At 46.9% G+C, this 18,877-nt stretch overlaps 3 protein-coding genes across 4 annotated transcripts; 2 read left to right on the top strand and 1 right to left on the bottom strand.

Annotated features, from left to right (window-relative positions):
* The first annotated feature begins 217 nt into the window (after positions 1-217).
* LOC127769703 (uncharacterized) lies at positions 218-1,614 on the top strand. 2 transcript variants are annotated; one of them, XM_052295325.1, is made up of 3 exons: positions 218-370; positions 453-1,058; positions 1,229-1,614. In XM_052295325.1, the coding sequence occupies exons 1-3, from the start codon at positions 218-220 to the stop codon at positions 1,316-1,318; spliced, it is 849 nt and encodes a 282-aa protein (XP_052151285.1). In that variant the 3' UTR covers positions 1,319-1,614. The 2 variants fall into 2 exon arrangements, with proteins under 2 accessions (XP_052151285.1, XP_052151284.1); XM_052295324.1 differs by having other exon boundaries at positions 1,186-1,614.
* Positions 1,615-1,707: 93 nt separating this feature from the next.
* LOC127769702 (microtubule-associated protein RP/EB family member 1A) lies at positions 1,708-4,720 on the bottom strand. The gene is made up of 8 exons (XM_052295323.1): positions 4,453-4,720; positions 4,198-4,266; positions 4,003-4,089; positions 3,187-3,293; positions 2,971-3,092; positions 2,623-2,696; positions 2,212-2,325; positions 1,708-2,058 (listed from the first exon to the last, which is right to left on the bottom strand). Exons 1-8 carry the CDS (start codon positions 4,573-4,575, stop codon positions 1,945-1,947), a joined length of 810 nt encoding a protein of 269 aa, XP_052151283.1. The 5' UTR covers positions 4,576-4,720; the 3' UTR covers positions 1,708-1,944.
* Positions 4,721-10,953: 6,233 nt separating this feature from the next.
* On the top strand, positions 10,954-17,375 carry LOC127770531 (ABC transporter B family member 19-like). Its single transcript, XM_052296283.1, has 9 exons — positions 10,954-11,575; positions 11,720-11,774; positions 12,205-12,581; positions 13,550-13,809; positions 13,928-14,244; positions 14,332-14,555; positions 14,633-15,458; positions 15,543-15,784; positions 15,947-17,375. Exons 1-9 carry the CDS (start codon positions 11,267-11,269, stop codon positions 17,150-17,152), a joined length of 3,816 nt encoding a protein of 1,271 aa, XP_052152243.1. The 5' UTR covers positions 10,954-11,266; the 3' UTR covers positions 17,153-17,375.
* Positions 17,376-18,877: the final 1,502 nt, after the last annotated feature.

Here is an 18,877-nt window from a genome sequence, read left to right as displayed (position 1 = left end):
GTTAACTTAGACCGGCTTAATCATCAGCTACTTGGAGGATACGTAATCTATGCTGCCTCGCCAATAACCAACTGGTTAATCAATAATCACCACCTATAAAAGTGGGTGTCGTCCTCTACCTCGGAATCGCGCCGCCATTTCGCCGCGTCCGCGCCGGAGAGAGACCTACTGGCCAAGCCCTAGTTTCGGAACTCCCCGTGGTCGCTGGCCGACAGCAATGGCGATGACGCTCCGCTTCCCCGCGGGCGGCGCGACCTCGGTGCCTGCGGCCATGCCCCACCGCGTCCCCATGGCGACCGCGCCCTCTCGCCTCCCCGCGACGGTGGCCATGGCGTTGGTATCGCTCCGCTATCCGGGCCTGGAATGTTCGGTAAACCCCCCAATCCTCTTCCGCCACCACCATCATCTCATTTCTGCCGAGTTCGTCACGCGATTTCGTTTTGAGGAAGCAGATTTCGACTCCTTCCGCGGCCATCCGCCTTACCCCGATCAACTCGGCCACCCACTTCGACGTGTTGCGCCTGCGCGCGCGCAGGACTGACGGGGAAGACGATGTCTCGGCACTCCCGGAGATCGACGGCGCCGCCTCCGCGCTTCCCTGCACCGCCTCCACTGCCAGTCCTCGTAGCTGCGTCCCCGGCTTCCCCAACACCCAGAGCGCCTTCCCCAACACCCGGCTCTCCCTCTTGGGCTGGATTCTCAAATTAGTCCAGGAGAGATTCTCAGGAGATCCTAGTTTACTCTCAAGCTTATTGGTTCTTCTGATCGGTGGTTGGCAGACTGCTTACTTCAAGGAAGCTGTAGAAAGGAGGATCAAGGGATCCATGCGCATTCCTCCCTGTATCCTCACCATTTTCACGTTCTGTGCGGCTGTAGCAACATTGCTGTACAAAGCGGTCAAAGCTAGCGAAGAGTTAGATGGCATCATCTCGCATCTCATCAAGAAATTCGAGAAGCTTCTAGAGTCCCATGATGTGAAGACGCAATCTGAGAAGCTTCCGGAGCCTCGTGAGGCCGAGGCGAAGTCGCAGGCTAAGGAGGTGAAGACTCAAGACAAGGTATTAGCCTTAATTTATATCTATTTTCTTTGTTATTGTTAACTCATGGTGAATTATTGCTAACTCCTGATGAATTATTATTAACTCCTGTTTACTTAATTATAAATGTTTCCTTTCTGTTTTCTAGAGCTAGGCACCGGCAATGCAGCAACTAGCATGACGCACTACAGGAGCAATTGGGCAATGCAGCAATTAACATGATGCACTACAGGAGCAATTGGGCAGCAAACGTAGAGCAAGTGAACCGCAACAGTATGTAGAGCAAGTGAGCGACAACAGTATGTTCGATCTCCGAGATACTCATATTTCTTCCAGATGTTCGTATAGGCATAGCTGTTACAGATACTCACCTTTGTTGATACTCATTTCTTCCTCGTATGGGGATATAGGCATAGCTGTTACAGATACTCACCTTTGTTGTTCGCTATTCCTGTATAGCTGTGACAGATACTCATCCTTCCTCGTATAGCTGTTACTAGTATTCACTTCTGTTGTTTCATAGTTACATGGATTTGTAAAATTTGCACCTGTTAATAGACCATAGATAATGGGTCCACATTTTAGAGAAAATGAAAATCAAACGTGGAGCATCAAGATAAATAATCCAACATAACCATTCCAGAAAAAAAGCAAGTTACGAGCTGTCGAATGCCATAAAATATCTCCAAGGAGATCAGAAACGAGAGAAGAGCATTGCTAATGCATATTCAGTTCACAACTAGTTCTAGGAAGTTGACATTCAAGTCAGAACCGAAGATATCTTCGGTGGACTTGCCACAAGTAGCTAATGTCAAGCGTTATTTACTCATTTACAACGATTCGACAAAATAGGATAGCCACAAAATTATCTAAATATAGCTTAAGAGTGTATTGATGCCATTTCTCCCTAGGCTTCATCTGGGAACATGCTTGGTGACCGGGTGATTATTTCATTAGCCTCAGGCAATGGCGAATCTCTTGCATCAGCCGCATAAAGTATCTTCTGTACAGCCTTGGTCATCTGTCAAGACAATATTCATCAGGTTAGTAGTAAACCAAAAAGAAGAGAAACTATTTGGTCAATGAATAGGAGTATAGGACCTCAGAAATTATTAGCCTTAATCTGCGCCCGCAAACAGGCACAATACTGGAAGATCCCTAGCTAATTACTTACCGGAAGATGCTCCAACTCTGGTCTTTGACACAGTATCTCAATGTCGCGCAGCTTAGAAAAGTAGAAGTCTCTTTCTTTCTCCGCGCTATCCATAGAAATTTTCAGGCCTGCAATCTGCAACTCAATAGAGATATTCGCATTATCAAAACTCATAAGTTTGCAATTTACTTAGCATTGAAGATGCAAAACATGACCCTAACACGCTACATAGCGAGGATGATTAGAATGTGGATTAAAGGTAGCAATATCAATGTAAACAACTACAGTCTACAGAACACTGAACTTCAAAGAAGTGGATAGCTACAACAGTCAAACAGAATAGTCATTGGGCTTTTGACATTAGAAGAAACTTTAAAAGATGCAGGTCGCATTATTAAGATGAATCAGCTACTTGGATTATATGGTCCATACCTTCTCAGATAATTGCTGAATCTGTTCTATGTAATGCTCTTCAGAGATAACATTGACTTTACCAACGCATGGACCTGTTTAATTGGGCAAAAATAGAGCTATTACTAAATGAGATCAAATACAAGTGAATCATGCTTCTATGGTACCAAATAAAAAGGAGCATTGATTTTAAAACACTCCTAAGTAGATGAGAGACTGGTGGCACCATCCAGCTTCTCTTAAGGCCTTGAATTGATTTAATCATTACAGTATGAGAGCAAAGTACTCCTATGAACCATAAAGGCACACTTGAAGTCTCACTTATTAATACTTTAGTGATGCACATAGTATCAAACAAATTCAATGTACCTCCATCAGCTGAATTTGCACTAGACAATCTATTAGCTTGTAGTGATTTGGACGACTTGTTGGAACCTTTGAGACTGCGTTCTTTGCAACCCTTAGACCTCCTCTCTACAGGATTGTAGTTTCTGAAAATTGAACACAAGCCTTCTCAAATCTCAACTCCATAATTAGCAACAGAATGCAATTATCTTACATATTCAGCATAACCAAGGCACATACTCATTCATGATTCCACCATTTACAGAATCACAATATCTTTTCAACCATTGCAGAAACTCCAGGTTATCCAATGGACGTCCCTTGACAAGCTTGTTGACCTCAATATTCTGCACGGAACATCCACTGTTGATTAGAACAAACAGCTTGTATGGGGCATATGATCTAAAAATAGTTGCAGAGGGACACAGATGAAGCATTAGAACAAAGGCCTCACAATCAGATGCCATCCTGTGGCACAAGTCTAATCTAATGACCTTGTTACATAGAGTGAAAATAGGACAAACACAACAACAGTACATCTTCAACGTGCACTAATTTTGAGATAAGAAACCATGAAAGCAATCACCAGTCCACCATCATTCTACATAATAACACAACCTAATCACATTGCCATATCCTAATGATAGTACGGTTACAGAATACATTGCTGCCTTTTGCTGCACAATACTAAGATATAACCAGTATCATGAATCATGAGACATTTTGTATCCCTGCCTCACAAAATCAATCTTTGCAGTATACACACTACAGCTCTACACAAAAAAGAGCTTAACCAGTTTTCATTTCCACTTGTCGTTAAGCACAACATCAATCTGATTTCAGTACCGCAGAATATTGCATAACAAATTTAGTCCATGATGAATATTTTTGTCATCTCACTATGCTAACGTCACTAACAGGCATGCTTCAATGGAAAATCTCCTGATACCATAAATTTAGAATCTCAAGAAACCATCAAAGCCGCAAGGGCGTGATCATGAAAACCTACATGTATCAAAGACGCCAAGCACTCATTTGTGAGGCCAGAACCAATACCTTGCTCAACCGCAGCTTGTTGAACACATCTTGAAGAATCTTGTAGTTCTGGATCATGTCATACTCGGTCTTAGCATCAAAATTCACCTGCAAACCCCATGACAATAAAGCATCAGAACCGCCTAAGGCACCTATACAGCATTACATAAAGCAGATCGATCAAATCCAAAACAACAGGAATGAAGAAGCATTGACCTTGTGCATTGGCACCACCCCAGGGTGAACCATATCCATCAACTGGCACTGCACCGCCCCTGACGCCGCCTGCAGGGGAACACGACCAAAATCCCAGAAAAATCAGCACACAACAGTCCGAGTCCCAGCCCAACCACAAGTTCCACACACACCCACTCCTAAATTGCAAAAGGATCAGACCCCTACGCCTTCATGGTTTCATCCGAGGAACCAAATCGAATGCGGGGGAAGGAAAGAAATGGGGGGGGCCCTTACCTCCTCGACCTTGGCGAGGGAGAGCTGGAGGGTGGCATTGATCCAGCTGAGGATCTCCCCCCTCCCGACGAAGTACGCGCTGTCCATCATCCCTATGGTCGCCGCCGCCGCCGCCGCCGCCATCTCCTCCGCTGCTCTCTCTCTCTCTCTCTCTCTCTCTCTCTCTCTCGATCGGGGAGAGCCGAGCAAACTTTTCGAAACGCCTCCACGCGAATGGCAAGCGAAAAAGAAGCCAAAAAAAGAAGGAAAAACAACACGCGCACACAGAGACGAAAGACGAGCTAGGCGTTGCGCTGCGTTCGCTTTTGGATTTTTACCACCCCGATTCCGGTCACCACCCACGTGACTCTCACCGCGGATCCACCTTCCGCGTCGCGACCTCGGAAATTCGAAACGTTTCGGAGCGTAAACGGCGGAGCAATACCCGGTGGGAGGTGACCCGACTCGCAAATTCGAAATGGCGCGGTGGGACCCAGCCGCCTTTACTGGCTCGGCTCTCCCCGTCTGCACCGTTTCGACGAGTCCTTTCACGCCGACAGGTGGGTCCCGTTCCTGTGGGCGGTGTACAGTGAGTCGCCACGGGCTGACCGGTGGGGTCATTGACTATGACGCGGGCCCACCATCTGCGCGTGCGCATTAATTGGGGACCAGTGGCTGTGCTGCCTGGGCTTGCATTTAGTGTGCTGGTGGGCCGGGCTGGGAGAGAGAGAGAGTCAGGATTTTGGGGCCCACTTGAACTGCGGGGGGTGGACCGTATCTGGGCCTTGTACGGTCGAGTGGTTACATCGGTTTTACATCTGCTACAGAGTGCAGACTGAAACAGGAAGCTGTTGCATTAATAGGGTTCGTTTGGAGAAACTGTCCTGTAGCTGTTGTTTCCTTCTGCTTTGGTTACTGAAACTCGATATGTTTGGCTGATCTTTAAGATTCGATGAGTACAGATGCAAAGAGAGATATATATGCGTTGATTATGTTTTGGTAAGTTGGTAAAGATGAACAGACGAATTCAGAGATGTCCAAATGGGTGTGTTTCTTCTGTTTTTCTCTTTGGTGTAGCTGTCTCTGAAAGACTGAAACTATGCTCTCATTATTAGTGAGTCTACCTGCTAACGATGAGTTGATAATGGATCATGCAGATTGTTGTTTCAGTTATTAGTATTTTGCATCCTAGCATACTTATCAGTCTCGTTCTCCTCCAGTCTACCTTCGACAGTTTAGAGAATTCAGAAAGGCAATGCTGAAGAATTTCACATGGGCATTCAGTACTTTATATCGATATAACGTGCGAACTTTTCCAGTAGGATAGTGGTATCTCCTATTGAATCACAGGTACATGCATGCATGGTATATCAAACAGTTGATTTGGCATCACCTGTAGTAACTAATACTGCAGCAAGATCAGTCTAAAAGGCACATGAAGATAAAGACATCAAAAACGACTGCTACCATCCGCTATTACATCTGCTGCACATTTGCCCCGTTTCACCGACATGAGTAGTGTGACTAACAGTAAGCTAGTACCAGCAGGCTACTCGATCAGTAGCACTTGCATCTAGCAGCTCATCTCGCATGATCACATCCTGATGATCATTGTAATAGAATCTGCATTGCTCGCTGCCCCCTCACTGTCTCACACAGGTCACTCACAGCACAGCGCTCCAAAGATCCGAGTGGCAGTAGTACATTTCTGCCTGAACAGCAGGAGCCAAACAGGAACTGATCATGAATCCGAGGACGGTGAGTCTCGACAAACAAGGTGACATGTTGCGTCAAACAGGGCCATCAATCATGCAGGGCACTGATCCTTCTTCTCCTCTCCTCTCTCAATCTTCTCAGCTGCACCATCGGAAAAGCAGAAGTACAACTATGGAGGCACGCCTAGCTCCTCCTCGCGAGCACGAAACGGCGGACCCCCCAAGCAAGTTGGACGCACGCACTTGCCTCATATGCATAGTGATCTCGAGCACAGTGAAATAAACACTTCACTCTTCCTTAATTTTACAGAGCTAGGAGTATTATGGCACTGTTAATAGTGGGACAGTACAGTTGTAGCTAGGGACTACCAGGGTAAATTACAGAGATATTGTGTTACTGATTGTCTCGACATTTCTGAACTTTTGCCCCCTGATCCTGGGTTCATGTTCTGGACTCTTCACTGCATGTGTGACTAACTCAGATAGTGCAGTTGAATACAGTTGATTAGTTAATGGCAATGCTACTGTTATTAGCTAGTGGGTAGGGAAAAGCGCGATTAGTAGCGGTGTCACAGCTCGGAGCTTTGTTTGCTTTTCCCTAACCTTTTCTGCTCGTTAAGCAGATGCGAGGTAGTAGTTGGAGTGTTTGCATTGCTAGGCAGGATACGTACATGATACTAGCGTGCGTGGGGGCAATTTCTTATTCAGTCTAGTACAATCCCTTTCTTGCCTAAGCTTAATCTTCTACATGAATCTGCAGGGACCAGCTATGAATATATTCTAAGCATGCATTTTGAGGTCCAGTGATGGATCATGCCTCCCACAAACCCTAATCATGGACCTGATTAGCTTAAAAGCAGACTGTCCTCTTGCATTATACACGAAAGAATACATAGCTGTATACATCACTGAAAACTGTCCTGACATTCTTCCAACTTGCGCAAAAATTACCAAGCTTTAATTCAAGCATGTGCCCAACATCTCGGCGCATTTCGCTGCAGGTTCCGAAACGCATCTCCTTTTTCCGCAGCTATCCAAAGTTCCAAACAAAAACAGATCATGAAGGAATTGTAATCTGTTCATTATCTGCACCTGGTGATGCCGTTCTGGAGCATGAACAGAAACCGTCCTGAATATTGTGGCACGGGAACTTTCAGGATAATGTCTGAAACTCTGAATTATCGAAATGCAGCATGTAACAGCAACGACGACAGCCATCGCATCACATATAGTTTCAGAATTCAGACAGTAGCAGGCTAGCAGCAGACAGGGTGGCGTGTGTCGTCCAGGACGCACACGAACTGCCACAGCCTTTTCTTTTTACTCCATCTCCATCCTCTGATGAGCTGAAAGAAAGGAACGAAATGAAAAGAAAAAGGAAGAGATCAAAAAACACACCAGCTTTAGCAGGCACCTGTTTCTCCCTGTAAAGCGTGCCGACGATGAGCTAGTCCTCGTAAACATGCGAGGCACTGGCGATTCGAGTGACAAACACAATATATAATCCGATCCGTACGAGTATAATACTCCTTTTTTGTGATCTGGAGTTTTTGTGAAAACACCAGTTGATGGATGCGGCTGCTCCAATCATTTCTGCAATCTGGCCATGCTGCCAAAGCAATCCTCAAAGCACCAACACAGCACTGAGGCCCTGTTGTTTTGCTCACTCGCTGCCTTTCTTGAGGTTTTGCCTCCGATTTGACAGTAGTGGTGCTGCAACCAGAAATACTAGTCTACTGAATTTTTGTACACATGTTTGATACTGATAGCTTGATACTACTCATGCTACAAATCAGGAAGGCAGGAACAGTGGATTGTTCAAATTTTCTGAACCCTTTTTCTGAGGGCCCGTTTAGTTCCCTAAATTTTTTTTTCAAAAACATCACATCGAATCTTTAGACATATGCATGGAGCATTAAATATAGATAAAAAGAAAAACTAATTGCACAGTTATGGGAGAAATCGCGAGACGAATCTTTTAAGCCTAATTAGTCCGTGATTAGCCATAAGTGCTACAGTAACTCACATGTGCTAATGACGGCTTAATTAGTCTCAAAAGATTTGTCTCGCGGTTTCCAGGTGAGTTCTGAAATTAGTTTTTCCATCCGTGTCCGAAAACCTCTTCCGATATCCGGTCAAACGTCCGATATGACATCCAAAAATTTTTTTTTCCCCAACTAAACACACCCTGAATGTGCATATTCTGAATCTTTTTTCCTTGAAGATGTGTATTCTGAATCCAGTTTAGGAGTTACAGGCTAGCGAGTTTCAGGCTTTCAGCCCGAGTTTGCGTAGCCCTTATTTTTTACTGCGGCGAAGCACTGAGTGGAGTAGTTTTCAAATGCTATCAGTAAGCATTTGGAAAGCAACATGAACAAGCATTTAGAAAGGAACAGAGACAGTATACTACGTGTATTAGTAGTTACTCCTACACTACTACCTACTCCCTCCGTATCATAATAGATAACGTTTTTTACTTTTTATTTGCAACGTCTGACCATTCATTTTATTTAAAAAATTAGTGTAAATATATAAAAAGATAAGTCATATGTAAAGTACTTTTAATAATAAAGTAAATGACAAACAAAATAAATAATAATTCCAAAAGTTTTTGAATAAGACGAATGATCAAATATTGACAAATAAAAACTTAAAAAGATAAATAATATGGGACGGAGGTAGTACAGCACTGAACACGTCAACATCTTCATCGACAAGGCAAATCCGATGAGCAACTCCATGGATGTCGATCGATCAGAAGTACGTGGGCGGTCAAAAAGCTCGTCAATCCGTAGGCCTAATGTTGTGTCAGTTGTCAAAAAAAAAAAGCTTTCGTCAGTTTCAAAGATGCCCATTTGTTACGAAAACGGCTGCTTAATTATTCTGCTCAGCTACCTAAAGGATTTATGGTCAATATGATTAGTAACAAACGTAGTAATTAATCCAAGCTAGCGTATATATTAACATACATGTGGTGAATTCTGTACTGAGAAAGTTTCGCTAACTATTATACGAGTACCTTTCAGAGTGTATCATTCTATCAAAGGTTATGTTCACATTTGTTTTTGGAATGTGTGGATTAGTCTAGTCCAAAGAACACTTAAGCCCACGTGATGCCACCATTATTCTAGCTCGCATGCATACTAGTGGAGCACAGCTTTTCCCATCCTCCATGATCATCTCTAGTTCGCTAGGAGGGTAGAAATCCTCACATCCTCGCTTTTGCGTTGCTAATGACATTATTAAGTCCCCAAACAAAGTTACTAGTACTACCTGTCTACCTCACATCGGCACATCACTGATTGCTCGTTGCTCCAACAAAAGATAAAAAATGGCTTCATTGCTACAACTACGAATATATCCGTAAACTAGTGGTTCGTAAAATTGCAAAAAATATTAACTGTTGGCACGTAGGCGGTACTGTTGCTGGCATAGGTCCATACATGCTGGTCGCGTGGATACTGGATAACGCCATGTGCGAGCTGCAAGTTTTTTGGCCCGTACCGGTACGTACGTGTGGTGAAATCCTCAGGGGGTCGCGTGCCGTCAAGTACTGTATCGTCGTCGTGTCGGTCCGACGCTCCATCGGGACATCGGGGTCGCATATGTACGTAGCCGGAAGCAAAGCGAGTCCGTCCTCCTCCGTCCCGAAAAGCTCGCCGAGATCGTGAAAACTGAAACGTGCGGTCCTTGCTTGTACCGTAGGCAGATCGCAGGTGGATGCCGTCACGGCCGGACGCCCCCCCATCCCTTTGCATCGGACAGGCGGTCAAAGGCGAGAGCCCGAGATGTGCAGCAGTGCAGTTGAGCTGATTTCAGTAGCCGAGTTGCCCATAGGCGAAGGGGAAAGGCGAGGCGAGACCACACCACATGGAGCGCAGCAGCGGCAGCGGCAGCGCCGTGAGAGGAGGCGGAGGAATCGCGAGGCGCGCGCACACGCTGACACGCATGACGCGGCACAGTGGCACAGTGCGGCAGCGGCGCTGCCAACTGTGCGCGACCTCTGCCTGTGCTTCGCGCTGCCCGCGCCCTGCACTGGTCCACCCTCTCACGACCTCCGCGAGGCCGCGATTTCTCTCTGCTTTAATTTTTTACAGTAGTTTGGTTCTTCTCCCCATGCGCTACCGCGGCCGCCCTCAACGGACTTGCCGTCACCGGCCGCTCGCTAGTGGCGAGAGTGTTGTGTGACTGTGTGCGACCCTGGTCAGGTCAACTCCGCGAGCAGATGCGGGCTTGTCTGATTGTTCCCTCGCACTGTTTCCCGTGGAAAACTGCTCATATTTTACGGATGGTAGAGTTGTAGCATCTCCTTTGCTCAAGCTCGATTTTTTCTTTTGTTAATACAAAGTGGTCACTGCTAAGGTCACATGTAAAAGAGCTGATCTGCGGCACTTGCTGCTTGCCTGCCGCTATTTGAGCTGTAAATAAAAACCAGGATTTGCAGTGAGGAGATTGTAAAGCTCACCGCAAGCTAATCCCTCCGTTTCAAAAAAAAAAAAAAAGCAAACCTTAGGTTTCCGTGTCTAACTTTGACTGTCCGTCTTATATAAAATTTTTTTATAATTCATAATTTCATTGTTGTTAAATGATAAAACATGATTAATACTTTGTGCGTGACTTGTTTTTTTAATTTTTTTCATAATTTTTTCAAATAAGACGGACGGTCAAACATTGAACACGGAAACAGGTTTGTCTTTTTTTTTTTTTTTTTTTTTTACGGAGTGAGTAGTTTTCACTGACACCGCGCCGCGCACTGCCAGCATCTCTCTCCTCCTCTTTATCTCTCGCCCCGACGCCGCGCCCTACTTCCTCTGAAGTCTGACCTGACCTCCGCAGCGCGGAACACAAAAGCACCACCACCACCACCCTCTCCCTGCACGTCACGAAGCCCGAGGCGAACCAAAGCCCCTCCTCCTCCTCCTCTCTGTAACCCCACCAAGAAAGCGAAGCGGAGCCCGGAGAGTGGGGAGAGTGTGTGCGTGTGTGTGTGTGATTCTCCAATGCCGCAGGGCGGCCCGGCGGCGGCGTGAGAAGCTGAGGCGGGTGTGAGCCGCGCGCGCGCGTTGTTGGCTCTCGGCTCTGCAAGAAGGGTCAGGAGGGTTGGGAGGGGACGCATTGCAATGGCGGAGTCGGCGGCGGCGGCGGCGGCGGCGGCGGGGGACGGGAAGGTGGAGAAGGCGGCGAACGGCGGCGTGAACGGGTGCGATGCGGCGGGGGAGGGGAAGAAGAGGGCGGACCAGGCGGTGGCGTTCCACGAGCTGTTCACGTTCGCCGACAAGTGGGACCTGGTGCTCATGGCGGCGGGGAGCCTTGGCGCGCTCGCCCACGGCGCCGCCATGCCGCTCTTCTTCCTCCTGTTCGGTGACCTCATCAACGGCTTCGGCAAGAACCAGACCGACCTCCGCACCATGACCGACGAGGTCTCCAAGGTCCGTGCTCTTCACAGTTTCACTACCCCCACTTATCAAACTTATCTCCGCGATCTCTCGAATCATTTTCTAGTGTTGCTTCGATGAGGTTTCTTTGTCCAAGATCGCTGGTGTTCATCACCTGTTTCTTGCTCTTTCTCGCAGTATGCCCTCTACTTCGTCTACCTCGGACTGGTGGTGTGCGCCTCCTCATACGCAGGTGAGCTTCCGTTTCTTCTCATACCCCTGTATTTCCGTAAATTTCTTCAAGCACCCTCTGTTACTGTTTTCTCCCACGCACCAAGGCTCTTTTGGGGTGTTGAGAAGAAATACGGGGGCTTTATTGCAAAACATGATCCGGTCATGGCCGGTGTGGGGCATCTCGAAGACCACCCCACTCACAAACACAAGTCCCATCGCCATCAGGCCAAACGGGGAGGAGAGATTTAACAATAATCATGTTTGTCCTTTTCTCGTGTCGCCGAATCCGGCGGCGAGGTCGCTTGCCGGAGTTCATGGCGGCGGCGGCGGCGTGGAGGCCGCATCAGTGCGCACCAAAGTCGTAGTAACATCGCGCAACGGGAGTTGCGTTCTTTCTTGGGCGCTGAGAATTCGTGATCTAATCCGCGGTTATCTCTTCGTGGTTTCAGAGATCGCGTGCTGGATGTACACCGGGGAGCGGCAGGTGATCGCGCTGAGGAAGGCGTACTTGGACGCCGTGCTGCGCCAGGACGTGGGGTTCTTCGACACGGACGCGCGCACGGGGGACATCGTGTTCGGGGTCTCCACCGACACGCTGCTCGTGCAGGACGCCATCGGCGAGAAGGTCGGCAACTTCATCCACTACATCGCCACCTTCCTCGCCGGGCTGGTGGTCGGGTTCGTCGCGGCGTGGCGGCTCGCGCTGCTCAGCGTGGCCGTCATCCCGGCCATCGCCTTCGCCGGCGGCCTGTACGCCTACACGCTCACCGGGCTTACCTCCAAGAGCCGGGAGTCCTATGCCAATGCCGGCGTCGTGGCAGAGCAGGTAACAATAATGGCTACGGCTATTCCCGTGAGCAACTTTACTGCTACTGTAATTACACTATTACTGTACCCCCTGTACTAGTCAGTGTACTGTCCACTGCAGCTTAGTGCGAAGTGGATTCAGGTTAGGATCTGTATTGCATTAATCTATGCATTCCGTGGTGGGTGCTTTGGACTTGCACTTGAATTAGGGGTGGTGGGTAGGTAGTAATTTTTGGTGTTGTCTGCTGATTAGGAGCCCAAATCTTGTTTTCTTATGGCGAATGGCGACTAGCCAACATGCGGTTTGGTGCTTTTCAACATTTTTATTCCATGGGAATCCTATGAGCTATTCCATAACTAGGTGGGGCAGAACATTCTGCATGAATTGTTATGGTGTTTCTGCTTTGAAGCTGACTTGTGTGCTCAACTTTTGGTGTAGTGGCCCATTTGATCCCACATGTGGATTTGGATCAGGAGTGACCGATTTTTACTAGAGATCTTTCTCAATGAATAAAATTAATTAAGGCTTTTCTAAACTTCTCTTGAGCATCCAGGTTGGCATAGTCTACCTAACAAACAGAGCAGTACTGCTAAATTGACATGCGCGAAACACCTAACAAACAGAGCAGTACTACTAAATTTTGCTGAAAGTGTATAGAGTTTTGTAGTATCAAAATTATGCGTAGTGGGTGGTTAGCCATGACCATTTATAGGCGTAGGATGGGGACAGTCAACTGTCAACAACAAAAATATCCGTGATCACTTTTGCACATTTCCAAATAAATCCACAGATATTCTACTATGTTTATTAAATTGAACTGTCATATGGAAATAAAATTTCCAGCTGCTTTAAAACATGTGCAATTTCATATTTCCTTACTGTGCTCTATTTGCCTCTTCCAGTAAATGAGTAAAGAATATTTATTTACATAATTGCCTGCTACTTTTTACTTGCATGCTGACTGTAATTGGGTTTAAACATTTCAGGCAATTGCTCAAGTTAGAACAGTTTACTCATTTGTTGGAGAGAGCAAAGCACTCAATTCCTACTCTGAAGCAATTCAGAATACCCTGAAGCTTGGGTACAAAGCTGGGATGGCAAAAGGTTTGGGTATTGGGTGTACATATGGTATAGCATGCATGTCATGGGCATTGGTATTCTGGTACGCTGGTGTCTTCATCAGGAATGGGCAGACTGACGGTGGCAAAGCCTTTACAGCTATCTTCTCTGCTATTGTTGGTGGCATGTAAGAAGAAATGCCAAATTTATTTCCTGTTTTGCCAATTTTGTCATGTATATTAGTACATTATCGTTACACTGATGTCCCTTGGAGTGTAATAACTGTTTTAATTTTGTTGCTGCAGGAGTCTTGGCCAGGCATTCTCAAATCTTGGAGCCTTCAGCAAAGGGAAGATTGCTGGTTACAAACTGTTGGAGGTCATTCGCCAGAAACCCTCTATAGTTCATGATCATAAGGATGGGAAGTTGCTGGCAGAGGTCCATGGAAACATAGAATTCAAAGATGTTACTTTTAGTTATCCGTCAAGGCCTGATGTCATGATCTTTCGGGATTTCTCCCTTTTCTTCCCTGCTGCGAAAACTGTTGCGGTTGTTGGAGGAAGTGGGTCAGGCAAGAGTACTGTTGTGGCTTTGATAGAAAGGTTTTATGATCCTAATGAAGGTAAGAATCTCTTTGTCACAGAGGGCTCTTGGCTTGCTTTTTTTTTTTTTCCTTTTGAATATTCACTTAAACACCCTTTCACCACAGGCCAGGTTTTGCTTGACAATGTTGATATTAAGACACTTCAGTTGAGGTGGCTGAGAGATCAGATTGGTCTTGTAAACCAAGAACCTGCTCTTTTTGCAACAACTATACATGAGAACATATTGTATGGAAAGCCTGATGCTACAATGGCTGAAGTCGAGGCTGCAGCAACTGCATCCAATGCTCATAGTTTTATATCTACTCTTCCGAATGGCTACAACACGATGGTGCGTCGACCTTTTTTTGGGATGTATGTGTAGTCAAGTCTAATTCACTCAACACTGATTATTTCTATTTTTGACAGGTAGGGGAACGAGGAATACAGCTGTCTGGTGGTCAGAAACAGCGTATTGCAATAGTTCGTGCTATGCTGAAGAACCCTAAGATACTGCTCCTTGATGAAGCTACAAGTGCTCTAGATGCAGGCTCAGAAAACATTGTCCAAGAAGCTCTAGACCGGCTGATGACTGGAAGAACAACGGTAGTTGTTGCCCACCGTCTCTCCACTATAAGAAATGTTAACATGATCGCAGTCATCCAGCAGGGCCAAGTTGTTGAGACTGGCACACATGATGAACTTCTAGCAAAAGGGAGCTCTGGAGCGTATGCCTCCCTGATTCGTTTTCAAGAAATGGCACAAAACAGAGACCTTGGTGGTGCATCTACCCGCAGGTCACGCTCGATGCACCTGACCAGTTCACTTTCCACAAAATCTCTCAGCCTCAGGTCTGGAAGTTTAAGGAACCTGAGCTATCAGTACAGTACTGGGGCAGATGGCCGCATTGAGATGATTTCAAATGCAGATAATGACCGTAAATACCCAGCACCACGAGGTTACTTCTTCAAGCTCCTGAAATTGAATGCTCCTGAATGGCCTTATGCAGTGTTGGGCGCTGTTGGTTCTGTCCTCTCTGGATTCATTGGTCCAACATTCGCCATTGTTATGGGAGAAATGCTTGATGTGTTCTACTACAGGGACCCCAATGAAATGGAAAAGAAAACAAAATTGTATGTGTTCATCTATATTGGCACTGGCCTATATGCTGTTGTAGCTTATCTCGTGCAGCATTACTTCTTCAGCATCATGGGAGAAAATCTTACAACCAGGGTTAGGAGGATGATGCTTTCCGGTATGCATTTCTGGCTATGCTAAATCTAATGCTCTATTTGTTGTGTCATCTTGAATTTTTGTAAAACTCCGTCACTTTCTGCAGCAATACTTAGGAATGAAGTTGGTTGGTTCGATGAAGAAGAGAACAACTCAAGTCTTGTGGCTGCTCGTCTAGCAGTTGATGCAGCTGATGTGAAGTCTGCAATAGCTGAGAGGATATCAGTGATTCTGCAGAACATGACCTCCCTTATGACATCGTTCATCGTTGGTTTTATTATCGAGTGGAGAGTAGCACTGCTTATCCTGGCCACCTTCCCTCTTCTTGTGCTTGCTAACTTTGCCCAGGTAATTTCTTGGCCTTCCTTTTCCAGTGATCTATTCTGAATCTTACCTTATAATTCCATGTTCATCCCCAAGGAAAATTGTAAATGTTAATGGTATTTAGGTAATTCGGTATTACTCGTCAACAGTAGGGTAATACTGACTTGTTTCTTATGATTCTTCCAGCAACTTTCGATGAAGGGCTTCGCTGGTGACACAGCAAAGGCGCATGCCAAGAGCAGCATGGTTGCCGGTGAAGGAGTGAGCAACATCCGCACAGTGGCAGCATTCAATGCTCAGAACAAGATCCTTTCTCTGTTCAGTTATGAATTGCGCATACCTGAACAGCAGATCCTCCGCCGCAGCCAGACATCAGGCCTTCTGTTTGGCCTCTCACAGCTCTGCCTGTACTCATCAGAAGCACTCATTCTGTGGTATGGTTCTCATCTGGTCCGGTCTCATGGATCCACCTTCTCCAAGGTCATCAAGGTCTTTGTTGTCCTTGTTGTGACTGCCAACTCCGTTGCCGAGACAGTCAGCCTTGCCCCAGAGATCGTCCGTGGAGGTGAATCCATCCGCTCCATCTTTGGCATCCTCAACAGGGCGACAAGAATCGAGCCTGATGATCCAGAGTCAGAGCGTGTCACCAATGTCCGTGGGGACATTGAGCTTCGGCATGTCGACTTCGCCTACCCGGCTCGCCCTGACATCCAAATCTTCAAGGACTTCAACCTAAAAATCCAAGCTGGGCGCAGTCAAGCTCTGGTGGGAGCCAGTGGGTCTGGTAAGAGCACTGTGATTGCTCTCATTGAGCGGTTCTATGATCCGACCGGGGGCAAGGTCACCATTGACGGCAAGGACATCAGGAGGCTGAACTTGAAGGCCTTGCGGCTGAAGATAGGCCTAGTGCAGCAGGAGCCTGTTCTTTTCGCAGCCAGCATTCTTGAGAACATTGCCTATGGCAAGGACGGTGCAACGGAGGAGGAGGTGATCCAGGCGGCAAAAACAGCAAATGTGCACGGCTTCGTCAGTCAGCTACCCAACGGCTACAAGACGGCGGTCGGCGAGCGAGGCGTGCAGTTGTCCGGTGGCCAGAAGCAGCGGATCGCCATTGCCAGGGCGGTGCTCAAGGACCCGGCCATCCTGCTGCTGGACGAGGCGACGAGCGCGCTGGACGCCGAGTCGGAGTGCGTGCTGCAGGAGGCGCTGGAGCGGCTGATGAAGGGGCGGACCACCGTGCTGGTGGCGCACCGCCTGTCGACGATCCGAGGCGTGGACCGCATCGCCGTCGTGCAGGATGGCCGGATCGTCGAGCACGGCAGCCACTCTGATCTCGTGTCCAGGCCGGAGGGGGCGTACTCGCGGTTGCTGCAGCTGCAACACCATGCCTGACGATGATTAGTATGACATAAGTCTTTTGCTCTTGTGATTGGAATGGTTACTTGTTTCGCTTCTTCTTCTTCTTCTTCTTCTTCTTCTTGTGGCTTGGTGGTTAAGTTGATGTAGATAACTAGGGCAAACTTCTATGGTCGTTGTGCTATCTACCTAAGTTTAAACTGGAACGGTGTAAGATCTGTCTTCCTCCTGAAACGTATGATGCAAAATTGAGATGCAATTCCTCTGTCTGTCCCCTATCTGTTCGTGCTACTTTCAAAATTGAGATGCAACTCCTCTGCCTGACCACTATCTGTTCGTGCGTGCTACTTTCTGCGATCTCTATCAATCGTCAACCGTGCATTGCATTTCTGCGACGGAATTTATCTATGGGCCACTTTTCCGCACCGAAGTTCTGGGAAGCTGGCCCATCCAAAGAAAATCGGCTTAAATCTCGGCCCAAACGATCAAGGCACGAAGTGACAAACCAAGCTTCCGAAATGTTTTCTCAACAAGCGCCTCAGAATATGAACCGTTTGCATGGCATACTGTACTCTTGGAACATCTGCACGGTTTTACGCATTATTACTGTGCATCGCTCGCCTGCGCTGACAGAAGCACAGGCCAACGTAACTCAGCCAAAGCGCGCAATTAAGGGTGTGTTTAGTTCGTGAAAAGATATTTTTTTTGTCACATCGAATGTTTAACTGGAGGTCGGAAGGAGTTTCTGGACACGAATGAAAATATTAATTTCATAACTCGCCTAGAAACCGCGAGACGAATCTTTTGAGTCTAATTAGTCCATAATTAATCATAAGTGCTAAAGCCGGCTTAATTAGGCTCAAAAGATTCGTCTCACGATTTTTTATAAGAGTGTAGCTATATTTATGGCGCCATATTTTTCATCAAAAAATAGTCGGCATGTATTTACATTGTAAGTCTCTAAATTACATATATAATTTTAGTGTATTTACAATGTAAGTCTCAAAATTACATACGTAAGTACTAAAATTACATATGTAAATTCGAAAATTACATACTAATTACATATGTAAGTGGGGTGTAAATGAGGTGTAACTACTGTGTAAGTGGCTGAAAAAAACTGTAGCATATGACGCCATATTTCTAGCAACTCTGTTTTACAAACTGTATAATTAGTTTTTATTTTTATCTATATTTAATATTTCATGCATGTGTTTGGTGTGACTTTTTGAAAAAAAAATATAAGGACTAAACCAGGGCCTAATAGTCTCGTAGAAACTGACCGTGTAGTACGCCACTTTGCGTGCCAGCGAGACTAGCCCAGCCCAGCCGGTCGCTGGCACGTCAGGCTCCCCACGGTTGCACGACGCGCATTTTTTATAATCAGCGCCAATGCTCGTGGCATCCCCCGCCCCCGGCGGTACACCTGGTGGGTGCCGCCTGCCGCATACTCCCACGAGTACTCTGCCCGGAACGCTGTACGCATGGGTCATCTCATCCCCACCGTGTACCAGTCGATCCCCCGCGCGGCCACATCATGGAACCGCACGAAAACCTCTCGGAAAATCTCCTCGCGCGCGGCGTACTTTCCGGCTTTTTTTTTCTCGGCTCTCCCCGTGGCCTCCACCGCGATACGTGACGGGGAGAGGCCGGGAAGAGAAGGGTGGTCAAGACAAGGGAGACAGGGTGGGCGGTACAGTGCGGGGCGGACTGTTGCGGCCGATTTGCCCCGAATCCGCCGCACTGTTCCGCGCCCAGGTC

Source organism: Oryza glaberrima, chromosome 4 (genome assembly GCF_000147395.1).
Source record: "Oryza glaberrima chromosome 4, OglaRS2, whole genome shotgun sequence".
Classification (NCBI taxonomy): Eukaryota; Viridiplantae; Streptophyta; class Magnoliopsida; order Poales; family Poaceae; genus Oryza; species Oryza glaberrima.
The sequence above is the reverse complement of the archived record's forward strand: the minus strand, read 5'-3'. Positions and strand labels throughout refer to the sequence as shown.